Source organism: Neomonachus schauinslandi, chromosome 6 (assembly GCF_002201575.2).
Source record: "Neomonachus schauinslandi chromosome 6, ASM220157v2, whole genome shotgun sequence".
Classification (NCBI taxonomy): domain Eukaryota; kingdom Metazoa; phylum Chordata; class Mammalia; order Carnivora; family Phocidae; genus Neomonachus; species Neomonachus schauinslandi.
In genome coordinates this window covers 97428502-97444146 of record NC_058408.1, presented here as the reverse complement: position 1 = coordinate 97444146, position 15645 = coordinate 97428502, and the positions used below count along the sequence as shown (strand labels likewise).

General features: G+C 39.4%; 2 protein-coding genes across 6 annotated transcripts; one reads left to right on the top strand and one right to left on the bottom strand.

The window, feature by feature from the left end:
• Nucleotides 1–1172: 1172 nt before the first annotated feature.
• HNRNPH3 (heterogeneous nuclear ribonucleoprotein H3) lies at nucleotides 1173–12517 on the bottom strand. Of its 5 annotated transcripts, none has more exons than XM_021700059.2 (10): nucleotides 12201–12517; nucleotides 7085–7219; nucleotides 6424–6562; nucleotides 5727–5911; nucleotides 5188–5274; nucleotides 4759–4874; nucleotides 2840–2975; nucleotides 1988–2083; nucleotides 1815–1907; nucleotides 1173–1681 (listed from the first exon to the last, which is right to left on the bottom strand). In XM_021700059.2, exons 2-10 carry the CDS (start codon nucleotides 7194–7196, stop codon nucleotides 1605–1607), a joined length of 1041 nt encoding a protein of 346 aa, XP_021555734.1. In that variant the 5' UTR covers nucleotides 7197–7219; nucleotides 12201–12517; the 3' UTR covers nucleotides 1173–1604. The 5 variants fall into 5 exon arrangements, with proteins under 5 accessions (XP_021555734.1, XP_021555732.1, XP_021555733.1 ...); XM_021700057.2 differs by having other exon boundaries at nucleotides 12182–12384; XM_021700058.2 differs by having other exon boundaries at nucleotides 5772–5911; nucleotides 12182–12384.
• Nucleotides 9209–13228, top strand: LOC110589395. Its single transcript, XM_021699930.2, has 3 exons — nucleotides 9209–9243; nucleotides 11500–11632; nucleotides 12197–13228. The coding sequence occupies exons 1-3, from the start codon at nucleotides 9209–9211 to the stop codon at nucleotides 12806–12808; spliced, it is 780 nt and encodes a 259-aa protein (XP_021555605.1). The 3' UTR covers nucleotides 12809–13228.
• Nucleotides 13229–15645: the final 2417 nt, after the last annotated feature.

Sequence of the window (15645 nt, the reverse complement as noted above, 5' to 3'; positions counted from 1 at the left end):
TGCTATCATGGTGCCAAGGAATTGTGACTGTAATTCTTCTACTCTGCAATGTTTTAAAATGTGAATTTTATAAACCAAATAAAAGATATGAAAAAATTAGCCTTTCAAAGAGCAACTTGCATTTATAACTTTTTATACCTTTATTACTTAGATTTTAATAGGGCAGGTCCTAGGAAAATAAAAGCACATAGGATCTTTAAAAAAGGTAAATGGTATGAGCCTAATATTTAAATGGGTAATTTAAGGGAGGGGTACAAACATTAAAATGGATCACTGCTTGAGCCGGTAAGTTCCATTTAAGCTAACACAACTTCCTTCTCTAACAGAAATCACTCCTTAGGTGTCACTTTATTTAACGTTCACTTAAGAGTATCTTCTACCAATTTTACAATCAGTAACCGACACAAAAGCATTCTAGGACAGAGGCCACACTATTATTATCTCCCACGTTGATATTTATTACATTAAGAACATTTCTAGCAAAAACAAGTAACAAGGTCAATAACTGAATTCACATTGACAGGTTTCATTTTGATCCATTAGCCAATTTGGAAAAAAAAAAGCCATATTGATCAAAGGGATTAAAAGTAAAAAGCACCTTTTCCTTGCTACATATAGTATTTTTTAACACAATAGCTCTAAAACTCCAAACAGATATCAAATGTAAAATCCAACTTCCAGGACTCATTTTAATTGAAACTATCACATGGACTTGTCTCTTACATTTGTTTAGTCATTTATACAGTTATTGAAAAACCATATGCTTTATTGGGCAGGAAAACTGAAAATACAGCTGTGAGAATTATACTCCACAGTAAATATTCTTGTACTGAATTCTCATGTCACTGAGAATCTTAACCTAGTCTAAGACATTTTGAGATCACTTACAACTATCACTTTTTTGGAAACATTTTTTGGTACTCCAGTCAAGTGCTGAGTGAATTTTATTCTAAAATCTAGGGCTAGAATTTAAACTTCCAACATTCTCATCCCCAGGTAACACAATTAGGAATATTCAGAAATCCAGATACCTCTTAAGATATTCAATGTTTCAGAGCTATGCCTGGATAAATGGCATTTGAAAAGAATGACTAAAATAGAAATTAGCTGAGTTTATACTCCTGAAGCCACCTACACTCATCTTTAGGTTTTTATATTTACAGTATTGTCCAGGAGAAAAAAAAGTTACACTATTTTCCAAGTTCTATTCCAGATGTCTGCTTATTAATAAGACTTGTAGTTTATGCAAAGGTGAACCACTGTCCTCTAAAATTGCACTACACTACTTCTTGTAGAGCTAATAGTAAAATACATCAACCCAAATCTTATGAAAGCAGCACATCTTTTGGGAGTAACTAGTATATAAAAAGTATCAACATCAGTGGTTTGAATATAAAAATTTATTTTTAAGTCAAAGTATGCAACAAATAAAACCTACAGAAAACAGATTTTCCCATCACAATCTGTTGCTTTACCAAATAATATTTTGAAAACACATTCCTTCAGTCATTATAAAGTTCTTAAAATACAAAAGAAATTAAATCTGTAAGAAAGTCTAGTAGACCAGACGCTGTTGTCAGGACTTTTATGTTGGTGGTTATGCTTTAATACATGCCACGCCATCCACCTCCACTCATGCCACCTTGCCCATAGTAACCGCCACTGCCTCCACCACCACGGCCTTAAAAAAAAAAAAAAGACTTGTTAGCAGGAAATATCCGTGCATACTTCATTGAAGATAATACATGAATTTAAAAAAGTATCTACATACACGGGGACTAACACATCAAACCACAGTAACCAAGGACACTTACCATAACCACCCAAGCCATCAGGAGTACCATATCCTCCACTGTAATTGTTACCCATTCCCATTCTTCCAACAGATCCATAACCTCCCTGATTATCTTTAAAAGGGGGGAAAAAAAAAAAGTGTGAGTTTGTTTGCTAAGTGTGTAACTCTGCTCATTTTAAAAACTTTACCTACCCATTCCATCTCTGCCGTAGCCACCCATTCCAGAACCTCCCATTCCAGAACCGCCTCCAGGAGTAGAATTCAGGAAGAGTTCAATGTACCGATGTTCTTTAAGACAAAAATAGGGAAGCAATGATGGATCAAAATTTATCAATAAAAGGATAATTAGCGAATATTAACCTGTGCTAGTATTAGCCTGAAAGTGTATTTCTATACTTCCTAGTGGAGTGATAAATTGAATGCCAGGTAGGGCTAAAACCTAACCTACCAAATTTTGTCCAAACTGCACAACACTACACATAAAACGTGGTCGGGGCCTCCGTTTCCTCATCTATAAAAGGGGCTGATTCATTATTTTAGAATCAGTTACTGTGCTTCTTAAAAATACATTCCATGTCCAAAGAAATGAATTCCAATCATGAAAATAATGTCCATGAAAACTTATTTACTGACTACAACGTGATTTGTGTGTAGCCAGATTTAGGAATCACTGGTCAGGGTAAAATTTAATGGCTTAGAATAGCTCTGATGGCATGTAGAAATAATTACCCAACTAACTTAATGGATGGGTTAAAAAGTGGTAATTTGCAAATGGCATGGGAACTCAAGTGAGTGCCAAGTAATATACCTATTTTCCCTTTTTAATTGAGCTCAGATAACCTGTCAAGTATTGAGTCTGAATTAACTCTTCAATAAAAAACCCCCTGGAAAGCCATCTTAGAGGCCATATGGCTTCAGGTCCCAGTGACTGCCAAGAGTTACCTACAGACCCTGTAACATCTTACATTTGAGGAATTACAAATGTTATTTTATAAGCAAGTTCACATCTAAGAAACGAGATAGCAAGCCAAGGATACCACTTACGCATGTTATTCTTATCTTTAGACATGGCAGCTACAGCATCTTCATGTGTCACAAATTCTACGTCTGCCTCTCCTGTTGCTCTGCCATCAGCTCCGATATCAATATGCACTCGTATGGGATTTAGTGGTGAGAAGAACTAAACAAAAGAAAACACTTATTACTAATTTTTTTTAAAAGATTTTATTTGCCAGAGAGAGAGAGGGAGCACAAACGGGGAGCGGCGGGCAGAGGGAAAGGGAGGAGCAGGCTCCTTGTTAAGCAAGGAGCCCCATGTGGGACTTGATTCCAGGACCGAGATCATGACCCGAGCCAAAGGCAGACGCTTAACCATCTGAGCCACCCAGGTGCCCCACTAATTTTTCTATTGAGATGATTCAAAGTAAATTACCACATACTTTGGTTTTCCCTCATCCATTAAAACAAACCTTTTTACTGCCCTGTATTGCAAAGCTAATAAATCAACTACAAAGGTTCTGGAAATATAAACTAATGCACTTAAGAGGAAAATGCAAAGAAACGATCTCTTTAAAATAAGCTACGTGGGGATGCCTGGGTGGCTCAGTCATTAAAAGCATCTGCCTTCGGCTCAGGTCGTGATCTCAGGCTCCTGGGATGGAGCCCTGCATCGGGCTCCCTGCTCATCAGGGAGCCTGCTTCCCCCTCTCCTTGCTGCTCTACCTGCTTATACTCTCTCTCTCTCTGTCAAATAAATAAATAAAACCTTTTAAAATAATTTAAATAAAGTAAGCTAAGGGGGGGGGGAAGCTAAGTGAGTAAAAAAAAATTAATAATAAAAATCTAACCCAAAGCATAGTTCACTCTAAATAAATGAAAACGTCTCGGGGCGCCTGGGTGGCTCAGTTGGTTAAGCGACTGCCTTCGGCTCAGGTCATGATTCTGGAGTCCCGGGATCGAGTCCCACATCGGGCTCCCTGCTCGGCAGCGAGTCTGCTTCTCCCTCTGACCCTCCTCCCTCTCATGCTCTCTATCTCATTCCCTCTCTCAAATAAATAAATAAAATCTTTAAAAAAAAAAAAAAAAAAGAAAACGTCTCATACCCTACCACTAAGAGGGAGAATTTAACTCCTCCGTTCCCACTCCTCCCAAGAAAGATATTTCAAAATTACTGTTTGAAGGATAAATAGGTCACCAGAGACTTAGAAACATGTGCAGAGAATTTAGGTGTTATGATTCAGACCAATGGAATTTGACAAACTGACACAAACTGTACATGGATAGCTCCAAAATATATCACTTAGTTGTAAATCACAAGTTAATCAGGTTAAAGGAATCCTAAAAGGTACCTGGAACTTAGGACCAATCAGTTCCCAGTAAGATCTATAGGTAAATTTCTTTCAGAGCTACGTAGTAAATAGTCCTGGCTTTGTAGGCCACTGGATGTCTACTGCAACTACTCAACAGGTAAATGAATGGGTGTGACTAGATGCACATGGACTGAAGTTTGCAGATACTCTAACCAATTTGAAACCGACCAGTTTCAAAACAGCAATAGCATCTACTCCCATTATTTTCACAGCTCCTGTTTCTAATCACGCTGTAGCTACAAAGCTGAACCAAACAACTAAACCTTATTCACTTTTTCTATTTTCCACTTTCAAAACTTGACACAAGGGCAATTATCTTCCAGTCCTCTCCACTCTATGCTGATCAATCTTTTCACTAAATTCTTAACTGGACTTTATGAATACAACTTTCTACTTGCTTGAGTCCCAGATAAGTCAGCATACAATGGACAAAAAAATATTCGTCAACCAGTAAGATAAGAATATGTACATATTTCCTATTAAAGGGATTTTGACATTAAAACTATAAAGAAAAAGATGAGAGCATTAAGAATGCTTCAAAACTAGATACCAGATAAAATATAGAATCACGGATAAATTACTAAAATTACTCACATTAGCAATGTCATTTTCAGTTGCACGAAAAGGTAATCCTCTCATATGTACAAAATGACCACCATGAAAACCTGAACTTGCATCACCAGCTCCACCATAGCCATGTCCTCCCATACCTAAGAGAATAAAATTTCCAAAAATTATCAACTATTGATACATGTAGTAAAGCATTTCAACAAAACACTTCTTCCCTACACATACCTTTTCCTATTTATACCTTTTTCTTTGACAACCAGTTAATCTTAGTAGTTCTAAACATCGAATCGAGAATTTACCTGTAAGTATACATCTATATAAAGCCCCACATAGGTATGTTCTGAAATATGCTCGAGCTGACGATTTCAGGCAAGTCACCTTTTACCACCACTAAATGGTTGTAAAACAAATACTTAACATTCACCTAAAAAGGAGTATGTCTTTAATATTTACCTCTTCCATCTCTCATTCTGTCATCAAAGCCATCATTTCCATAGCCATAATTATTATAGCCACCATAGTCATCAAAACCTCCATAACCTGTGTAATTTAATGAGAAATACATGAATACACTTTCAAGAGATAAATTTTATAATCCAGTTTATAAAATCATTTTGTGGTCAGCAGTCTGGTTATTATTACAAGTTTACAACTTCCAACTTAGTGCATGTGAAAAAAAGCAGTAACATTCGGTGGAAATAAAAAAAACTCAAAAGAATACATTTAAGACATCAAAATTAACTTTCATCCTGATGTCAAACAAAAAGTGTCAAAATATGCCAATATCTTCATTTTAATTTCTGTATAACTTCTCTAGGTGCCAATATGTGCATCAATCAAGTCCCATAGCTGGCCACGGGAATCCATATTTTCATGAACAGGTTTTAAAACCTAGTAGGTACTGAAATTACTGCCATTTCTATATTTCTTGACAAAGTGTCAGGAACATTAAGAAAATGACAACAGAACCTTTGTTCATTAGATACACATACCACCATCATATCCATCACCTCCTCGTCGCATTCTGTCATACATACTTCCACGCCCAGCTCCATAATAACCCCCTCTTCCTCCTATCGGTCTATCATATGGTCCCGGTCGCTGGCCCAGCAATCTTCTTGGTGGATCATAAAATCCTTTGATTTCACTCCTGCTACTTCTGAAGATCTCAATATACCTATTTAAAAATGGTTTAAGGTACAGGTTTCAGCGTAAATGTATTAGAATAAATAAGATATTGGGCAAAAATGCAGTAAGTTTTTCTACATCTAGATACGTAACCCAATTTAAACTGCCTAAATACACCATAAATTAACTTTTACACCTACAAACTTAGTTAATATTTAAGTTTTACATAGACAAATTAGTCACTTGAAAATAATTCATATAATATATATTTTTAGCTTGTTTCCTTTAGTACATAATAGGTGTTTAGAGAAAATAGCTGATTATACAAAAGCATTTATCAACATCCTACAGAGAAATGGAAACAATCTAATTTTAATTTAAGCAAACTATTAGCATTAATTCCCCACCCAAATCTGTAGTTTCCAAGTTAAATTTAGATAATTATCAATTCTTTTAAACTACCCCAGAAAAATGTTATTGTAACCCCCCCCATTAAGCAATAGTGACCCACAACCCCCAAAAAATAAAAATTTAACACCATCCCAAACTCTCCATCCCCACCTGTGCCCTATTCTTTCCTTGTGTTTCCCCAGAGCATTTTCTGCTATCTCCTTTGAAGCAAACTGCACGAAGGCCTCCCCTGTGCTTCTCCCCTGGTAGTCCATCGTCAATGTTATCCCATTTGGCACGATTTCCAACCCTTTAACCCAAGGACAAATAACCCCATCAAGGGGAACAGTGTTAAAGGCTGAAACATTCCCATCTGAATCAAATATTTAAAACAAGTCTAAACAAAACAAAAACAAAACAAAAAAGCTTAAGTTTCCCATCACCCCGTAATACAAGCGGAAGATTTTTTCAAATATTACTGGATTACATATTTTTTTTGCAACCAGTCTTTTTAAATTACACACACTAAAAGCTCACCTATATTACATTAAAAAAGCTAAATCAAATTTAACTATGCTCCATATAATTCATGGTTCATTTCATCATACATAATTATTCTCAATTAAGCTTATTGCACATTAGTTAGGTTTTACATATTCTACACATTCTGTATTCAGTATTAACTGGAGCATATTTCATAACTTAATACATTAACCAAGATATCGTACTCAAAAGTCCCCGAAACAAATGGGTTTTACAAATTAAAAACTGAGTAATATAATAAAAATATAAAATTAAAATACTACTAAACTTCTACTAATACTAGAGGTACCTTGAAAGAACTGAACTATTTCCTCTTTGCTGCAACCAAATGGCAGTCCACGAAGTCGTACTGTCCCATCACTAGCGTCATTTGGACCATTATGTTTCATAACCCAATCCATCTCAATAACGTTTGATTTAAATGCTATAAAAAATAAACAAGCACATAAAGCAGTCAATCAAAATATACTCTTGCTACAGGTACTGAAGAAACATTGCTCAGTGGTGCACAACAGGAAATGTAACATATGGCTTGTTGACAATGCCACAATTCAAAGGCATGACACCTTCCCATTTTGAGGCAGGCAAAAAGACTGGGAAAAGTGAGTGATACCTGACCCTCCCCTCCAGAAAGTACCAAATTTCTAAGGGCCAAATTTTATATAATGCCCAATCTTAAGAAAGCTTACACAATTACAATATTAGTCTTCAAATTCTATTTCTTGTCATCTTGACATCAACTCTAGTCTTTTCCTCATCTCTCAAATTTTCATTCACATTTTTTCAGGTTTTACTTATTATTCATTTGAATCATGTAAATTCTTTAAAACTTAATTACTCAAAAGCTGCACATAGCACCACTGTCCACTCACAGCAAGAGCCTAAGTCAAAAGGTCAATGAGTACTTCTCTGATGTTAGAAAAATGGCATTACAAAAAGTCTTAACTTTTTAGATGCACTTTCAATTCTGAACACATCAAATTGTTTTTGAAGGAGGAAAAATTCCTATCTCTAAAGCAAGTTTTAAAATGAGTTAATTAGGGTGAGTTTTAAAATTGAGGTTAAAGTCCACTCAAAAGTGAATGCCTTCCAACAGTACCGGTGTTTTTTGAAGCTACCTACTGGGAAGTTACTGGAGGTAGTACATTCAAAACCAGTTCACTCACTGCTTTACATTTAAACACAAATTTTAAAAAACGTAATACATTCACATTCAGAAAGTATTTTAGGGTACAGTGAGAAGCCCTCCTAGCCCTCCAAAAAGAACCCATCCACACCCAGTTCCCTTCCCAAAATAGTCCTTTCTTTTAGAATTCCAGAACACTTTAAGGAGGCTAATGCAGAAGTCCTTCAGCTGCAAAAACTTACCAGATCTTACAAATTTCACTAAGCAGCTGTAGGAATCCTACTCACCTGAGTATTTCAAACCTTTCCCTCACCACCTCCTCCCCTGTAAACAAGACAATTTGTTCACTTGATTCCTTTACGCTTCAAGATAGTTCATAACAGTGTTCACTAATACTTGATTTCACACCATCTAATTATATCACTCCAACTGTTAGGGGGAGCATCTGCAAAGAGTAAAATTTTTTTCCTAGAATACGTGCATTTAAAATAACCTAAGGTAGAAAATTTCCGAATGTGTTTATTAATCAAATACCTCTGCGTATGAATCACCTTGCATACTTGTTTTGCTGTTTTAAAAATCCTGGCAGTCACTCTAGACATAGAGATCCAAAGTGGGAAGACTAAGATTTTTTTATCAGACATTACAACTAATTTTTAGGCACCTAAAATGGATATGCATTTTTAAGGGGGAGAGAGAGAGAGAGGGAGAAAGAGAAACTGGTTTTGAATCCCTATTCTGCCATTCACTGGCTGGTTGATTAAACAAACTTAACCTCTGTGTTCAGCTCTAAAATATAACAGTGGTGCCCATACCTCTCTAGACTGTTTTAAGACTTATTTATAATGCTTAGTCTGCAGCATGGCAATCATTCAATGGTAGCCATTGTTACTGGATTTTAAGGGACCCTCCTGTAAAACTACTGAAATATACCACAAACAAAATAAATGAACCTTAAAGGATGGAAAACTATCCCCAGTCCTGAAAAGAAGTAAAGATAATTACAAGTTGTTTCCAAAGTCAACTTAGGCTTGCTTCCATAGAATTTGTCAAGGTGGGGGGGTGGGGTGAGGACTTTTGGAAATGTTTACTATAACATGTGTTAGCTAGATAAAAAATACTGTTCTAGAGTAGTCCCGAAAGTACACCCTGATTGAGTCTGGGAAAAAAGTTACGACATACTGAAGATCTTCTTAAAAAACAAAAAAAAAAAAGCCCCCAAAACTTAAAACCAAACAAACAAAAAACAAAAAATCAAAACAAAACAAAAACACTTCCCTATAAAGGATGATTCAAGAATGGAAGAAAAAAGTGGAGAGGAGGTAACATCACGTTACTTCCTCATGAAAAATATTTAGTATTTTGCAAAACCAATCTAATCTGTTGTGAAAAGACAGTGTGATGCTTTTTATCATTTAGCCCATTTCTTTCTTCATTGTAAAGACACTGGGGAACAAACACAAAAAAGGATGGGAAATTGACTTATCTTTACTATAAAATTTAGCCCTTTCCAAGAAACACCAGCAAGCAAACTAGTTTTGGTTTTTTCATCAGTCCACACCAAAGAGACCTATATAAAACAAAATATTAAGTCTATAAAAATCACACTATCCTATTAACGCAATTTTAAGTTGACGAAAAATTAACCAGATTCGGAAGACAACTATTTTATAGGATGACTTTCCACCGCACATGTATTAAGAGTACACAACTTAAAGCCACACTAGACTTCTTCAAAACTCAAAATGTGATTCTAGAATTCTACTTACAAAACAAAACCAAGACAAACTCTGAAGGCATACAAAAAGACAATCTGCTGTAGTACATTAATAAAGCTGTCCCGGAAACTACCTAGAGTTTACTAATTATTCAGGATAATCCATCTCAACCTTTCTTTCCAACAATGTCATGACTAATCTCAATTCTGCTTTAAGACTGCCAAGTGTTAGCACCAATTAAAAATACCAGCAGTTGAACTAAGATAACTGTAGTCAGTTTTGAATAGAAGTTTAATTTCCTAAAAGTTATGCTAAGTGAAAGAAGCCAGTCACAAAAGTCCATGTACGGTATGATTTTAAATGGGTGAAGTTTATGGTATGTGAATTGTATCTCAAAGCTGCTAAGCACCTAACAGAGGTCAAATGAAACACTGAATTCCTTTATAACACAGAGGCATATACTACTATCTTCTGAAGTATAATACATAAAGTTAGGGTGTGATGCACCAATAGATAACTTTATAAATGGTAGCCAGCTGGTCCTAAAAAAAAATGAGAATGTTCTTCAAACTTTGGCAAAAAGTGGTACTAACTAAAATGAAAAATTTACATCATTTCCCCTTTCCAACGTGCTTGCTCCTTAATTTTCCAGTAGAAAAAGTAGACACACCACTAATACCTAAAGGGAGGTGAAGTCTGAATGTATAAAGGAGTTCTTCTCTAAAACAAAGTTACCATCACCTACTGCAGCTCAGCCACTTGTTTACCAAAGTAAGAACACCAAAAAAATAACCTGGTTATTAAAAATATAAAGGCAATCAGATGGATTTCCAGATCATGATGCAGATGAAAGAGGGCAGAAAAAGGTTTCTAGGGTAATCCAATCAGGGAAGCAGTTTTTTATGATGTACTATTTTACAGGAAACTGGACTTTTTTCAAGAGCTACTAAAAATCAGACCGTCTTCAACAATAGGAAGGTTGTTTTTTAAAGCTGAAAAAAGTAGGTAATAGAGTTCTTGTAAGGACTCAAAGCTATTATTGGAAACTGTTACTCTCAAGCTGCCTGTCACTTTGTACCCTACTCAATGAAAAGTACAGACCCAGTTCTCTTGTGTTCTAAGGACCAAAAATCATCACACCACCACAGGACTGGGCTTTCGGTTTGTCTTTTTGTTGAGTAGGCCTGTTTTCTGGGTCATAATACTACCAGAGTCCTATACTAAAAAAAACATGCTTAGCTACCAAAAGTAAAATAAACTCTATTTTGATGTATTTTACTTCTACACCCTTTTTGCACAACATGTAACCTTTGGAGATTTAATACTGAAAACTCAGTAACTCGAATGGTACACAAATTTATGCCATCACCATCACTAATTGTGTTTTAACAACTGTTTCCCAAAGGTAAAACTCCTACGTAAATTATAACCCAGTATGTGCCAAACTACACAAAACCATTGCTAAACCACCCACCCCCGCCCAAAAGTTCAGGAAGCTATTATAATTCACTGGACCTATTTGAAATATGCCCATTTCACATTCCTATTTGGTAGATCACCCGCTTACTGCTTACAAAACATTTACCCACAAAGTGTTTATGTTTAAGATAAACGTGAGAAGAAAAAAAAAAACACCCTTTGGAAAATGAGTACGTACTCTTTTCGAAGTTCCAAATCTGGAATATAAGGGCCGGCTAAGCGTCCTTTATTCCTCCCCGGAGACTTTTCGTTTATCTAGCTGCCCTAGAGACCAGAGAGCTAAGGAGAGTACGCCCCTCCCCGCCCCACCCCCGCCCCCTCTCCGTCCGGCAGCCAAGCCTGGCTTTAAAACCTTCGCCACCGGGCGGCGGAATTACAAAGGAGGCCGACTGCCTCCTTTGTCCTGGATTTGGGAGTTGAGCGCCTTCGTCGCCATTGGCTTTCCTCCCCAAGCTCCAGCCTCTCTCATCTTGGGAATCTGCGTCAGAAGTCACTCGCAGTCCCGCCAGCCCTGGTAGCCCTGCCGAGACTGCGGAGGAAGGGAGGCCGCGGTGGGAGGCCAGGCCCATCCGGCGCCATTTCCATCGGGAGCGCGCCCGCCAGCCCAGACCCTCCCCCCCCCCAAATGCCCCGGCCTTCCCCGGCCCCCTTCGTTCCCCACCCTCGTCCCTTCCGGGGCGCTCTGACCTTCCCCCCCCCACCCCGTCCCGGCCTTCTAAATCAGTTTTCGGAAGCTCAGGGGCAAAAAGTAGAAAGAGGGGAAGGGCGGGAAGCCGAGGTGGCGGCGCCACCGTACTCAAAATGGCGGAGGCCAAACCAGCACGGAAAGAGGGGAAATGCTGGATGACCCCCACTCCGGGCCTCAGTTTCGTCCACTGAATTTCACCCGAGCAAGTCCTCCCCCCAGCAGGCCGCCCTCCTTGAAGTGGGAGATCGCCTGGGAGGCGCAGTCTGGCCGCCTCCGAGCGGCGACCTCCACACTTCCCCCCCCCACCCCACCCCCTCCCAGTCTCTCTTGCGTCCTTCTCCCGACTCCGCTCTCGAAACCACCAGCCCAACCTACCCCCTTTTACTTCAGATACCCTGTCGGGCGACAGTAACGCCGACTCCGGTGCTCGCGGGGCCGGTCGGGAAGAGGAAGAAGTCGCTCGTCTCGTGTAGCACTCGCCACAACGGTTCTTCCAACCGCCTCCACCAGCGACAACCGCTAAGAGAGCTGCGCAGCAGAGCGACTGGCTTGGGGGGATGGGAGAGAGCGAGCGAGAAGGAGGGGGTGGGGCGAGAGCAACGAAGACCGACGGGCCCACTCTCGCGAGACAAGAGCCTCGATCCCGCCTTGGCGCTTAAGCAAGAAGTGCGCTTGCGCGCTAAGGGGTTGTCCTGTGTGTTGGGGAAGCAGTGGAAAGTAGCGGAGCTGGTCCCGTTAGAAAAAGACGCGGATTACTGTAAAACTGTTAAATGTTTAGAGCCTACCTTTCTGCCCACTCCGGGAGGATGTGAAGTGACAGTAGTAGTTCTGCCAGTGTGTGTTGAAGCGGTTTGGAGAAGTTCGATTCTCTGTCCGCACCAAGAACAAATTCCGTGGAGGCCCCACCCATACCCCTGCGTCACCTGCAGGAAAGGGATGCCACGTGGTTCGGCGGCCAAATGCGAGGAGGGCTTTTCTTGTCAGGTTTGTGTTATGCAGTAAAAATAAGTGTTTCCCACCCCCACCCCCCCGCAAAGATACAGAAGTGTCCTCCAGACCCCCATTTTGGCTCTTGGTCTGGGATTCCTTCCCTTCCGCGGCACTAGGGCACCGGCCCCGCCCCCCTCCCCACCAGCGGGTCTCCTCCCCTGAGGCCTCTCAATTTCCCCTTTGATAGTCCCAGGAGAAAGTTACTCGCTTTCTCCTTGTGCCTTCCTGTTCTCTCTTGCTTTTCATCTCTCCACTTGTCTTTATTGAAGTATAATTAACATACAGTGTTATATTAGTTTTAGGCGTACAACATTGATTGGACAATTCTATTCTCAGTGCTCATTAGGAAAAGTGTCACCATCTGTTACCATATAATGTTATTATAATGTTATTGACTATATTCCCTATCCTGGGCTTTTCATCTCTGTGACTTATTTATTTTATAACTAGAAGTTTGTACCTCTTAATCCCCTATATCTATTTCACCCATTCCCTCTGGCAGCCACCAGTTTGTTCTCCTTATTGAGTTCATTTGTTAATTTTTGTTTGTTAGTTTCATCTCTGTATAACCTCAGGAAATCAGGCACTCGTGACTGAGGAGTTCGGGTTGTTTTCTAAATAGGGCTTTGCATTCTTGAAAATTGCACGTACAAGTGACACCTAATACTTTTGGGTTGTGCTGGCCTACCACCAAGGTCCTTAGTGACACCTTATGGCTTTTTTTTTTAATAAAAAAAAATGCAAGCCAAATTTCTGTGGGAAGGGTGCAGGACGGTCTTGGTAAAGAGATCAAAGCAAGTTAAAGTGCAAATGTAGGAACCGTTATGAAGTGCAAGGGAGGGAAAGAAGTGAATTTGAACACAAGGATGTTCCTGTAGGTTGGAATGTGGACCAAACTAGGTTGCAGGCCTTTAATATCTAGCCAAAGACCTTGTACTTTGTACTACAGACGTTGGGAAGCCCTTGGGGTGGAATGAGGGGGTATAAGGGCTGTTAGCAGTGGAGAAGCTTGAGTAATTCTTTACCCCATGAGATCTCAGATGTGTAGGGTGGAGGCAGGAGGCCAGTTACCTGCATATAATGGACATTTCCATGTCATGGTTTAATTCACCCTCAAACCTGCTTTAGACAGGACAGTAAGAATTGGCCAGGTCATAGTGCCCTATTGCTTTTCTTCAGCCCACCCCCTCAAAATACCTCTTAGAGAAAGGGGGATGGGACGGTGTGGTCATCATTACAAGACACAGAAAAACAAAACCTGGATAATGTAACATTATGGTTCATATTTATTAAGAGCTTGCTTGAGGGGCTCCTGGGTGGCTCAGTCGTTAAGCGTCTGCCTTCGGCTCAGGTCATGATCCCGGGGTCCTGGGATTGAGCCCCGAATCGAGCCCTGCATCGGGCTCCCTGCTCAGCGGGAAGCCTGCTTCTCCCTCTCCCACTCCCTCTGCTTGTGTTCTCTCTCTCACTATGTCTCTATCTGTCAAACAAATAAAATCTTAAAAAAAAAAAAGCTTGCTTGAGCTAGTGCTGTGCTCAATCCATTGACTCCTTACAATCCTAAAGGATAATCATTATTTTTGTCCCCATTTTACAGATGAGATGCCTGAGTTTGAGAAGTGCAGAAAGTTGCTCAAGGTCACACCCCTAGTAGGTGCCTGGGTGGCTCAGTGGGTTAAGCGTCTGCCTTCAGCTCAGGTCATGATCCCAGGATCCTGAGATTGAGTCTTGCAGCCAGTGGGCTCCCTACTCAGTGGGGAATCTGCTTCTCCCTCTTCCTCTGCCCCTCCCCCCGCTCCTGCTTGCTTGCTTGCTCTCTCAAATAAATAATTAAATCTTTTTTTTTTTTTTTTTAAAGGTCACACACCTAGTGAAGAAGCTAGAATGTGAATCTAAATGGTTTTACTCCAGGGGTTAAGGTCTTAAAGCACTCTGGACCTTCTTAGGGTTGCAAGTAACTTAACTATGCATTCAGGGAACAAACATCATTTTAGGCAAATTGAAGTTACTTCCCCTAACAAACATTACCAACTCAGGAGACCAGCAGTTAATGGTTCATTGGCTGGAGACTTTTGAACAGGCCTGAAACTTGACATCCTGGTGTCACTGACACCTTGAGCCCCTCCCCCCAGTTAAAAAAAATTGCTGTATTAGTAAGACTCCAGGCTCCCACACTTCAGATGGAGTTCTTCCCTGAGTTCAAGTTACATCACTACGTTACTCTTTCAATCTTTCAACCTGATTTGGTAGATGGAATTCTGTAATCCCTTTCACCCCTTGCCTGAATTCAAACAATATATTTAGTGCCTGATTGAGTTTGGCATTCTTTCCACATAATTTGTATGATTATGGGCCACAATCCTAAAATCATTCTAATGACTTTTCACCACTGAACTGCAATGTTTTCTTTGTGTCTTGGCCACAATTCCCTTATATGAGGCACTCTGCTGTTTGCCAGTGTGAATGCTTAGGAAGGACTTGAAATTAGTACGTGCATTCCTTTTGCTTTTTTATTATTACAGAAAGTAGGAAGCTTTGAATTTGAAAAAAATGTACACTAGTTTTGGGGCAAACCTAATCTTTTTTAAATGATTTTTGTTTTTATTTATTTTTTAAAGTAATCTCTATACCCAATGTGGGCCTTGAACCCATACCCCAGAGATCAAGAGTCTCATGCTCTACCAACTGAGCCAGTCAGGCACCCCAGGGGCAGATCTAATTTTTATTTGTCTTCCTATTTTACTATTCTCAAAAAGAAAAAAAAAAAGTCTATCTACTATTCCCATTTGCAAATTGAATTCTGTAAGTCTTGGTGAGATTGGTTCACCATTGCTCCAGTGATCCCTACA

What these genes read in the sequence shown, in the direction of transcription:
- HNRNPH3 (XM_021700059.2), bottom strand. Translation starts at nt 7,196, where the DNA reads ATGGATTGGGTTATGAAACATAATGGTCCAAATGACGCTAGTGATGGG. An exon ending in CTACGGCAGAGATGGAATGG is followed by an intron (nt 1,908 to 1,987) that starts GTAGGTAAAGTT and finishes CCCCTTTTAAAG; the next exon opens with ATAATCAGGGAGGTTATGGA. An exon ending in TGATGGCTTGGGTGGTTATG is followed by an intron (nt 1,682 to 1,814) that starts GTAAGTGTCCTT and finishes TTTTTTTTTAAG; the next exon opens with GCCGTGGTGGTGGAGGCAGT.
- LOC110589395 (XM_021699930.2), top strand. Translation starts at nt 9,209, where the DNA reads ATGATTCAAGAATGGAAGAAAAAAGTGGAGAGGAG. An exon ending in AAGAAAAAAGTGGAGAGGAG is followed by an intron (nt 9,244 to 11,499) that starts GTAACATCACGT and finishes GGAATTACAAAG; the next exon opens with GAGGCCGACTGCCTCCTTTG. An exon ending in TCGCAGTCCCGCCAGCCCTG is followed by an intron (nt 11,633 to 12,196) that starts GTAGCCCTGCCG and finishes CTTTTACTTCAG; the next exon opens with ATACCCTGTCGGGCGACAGT.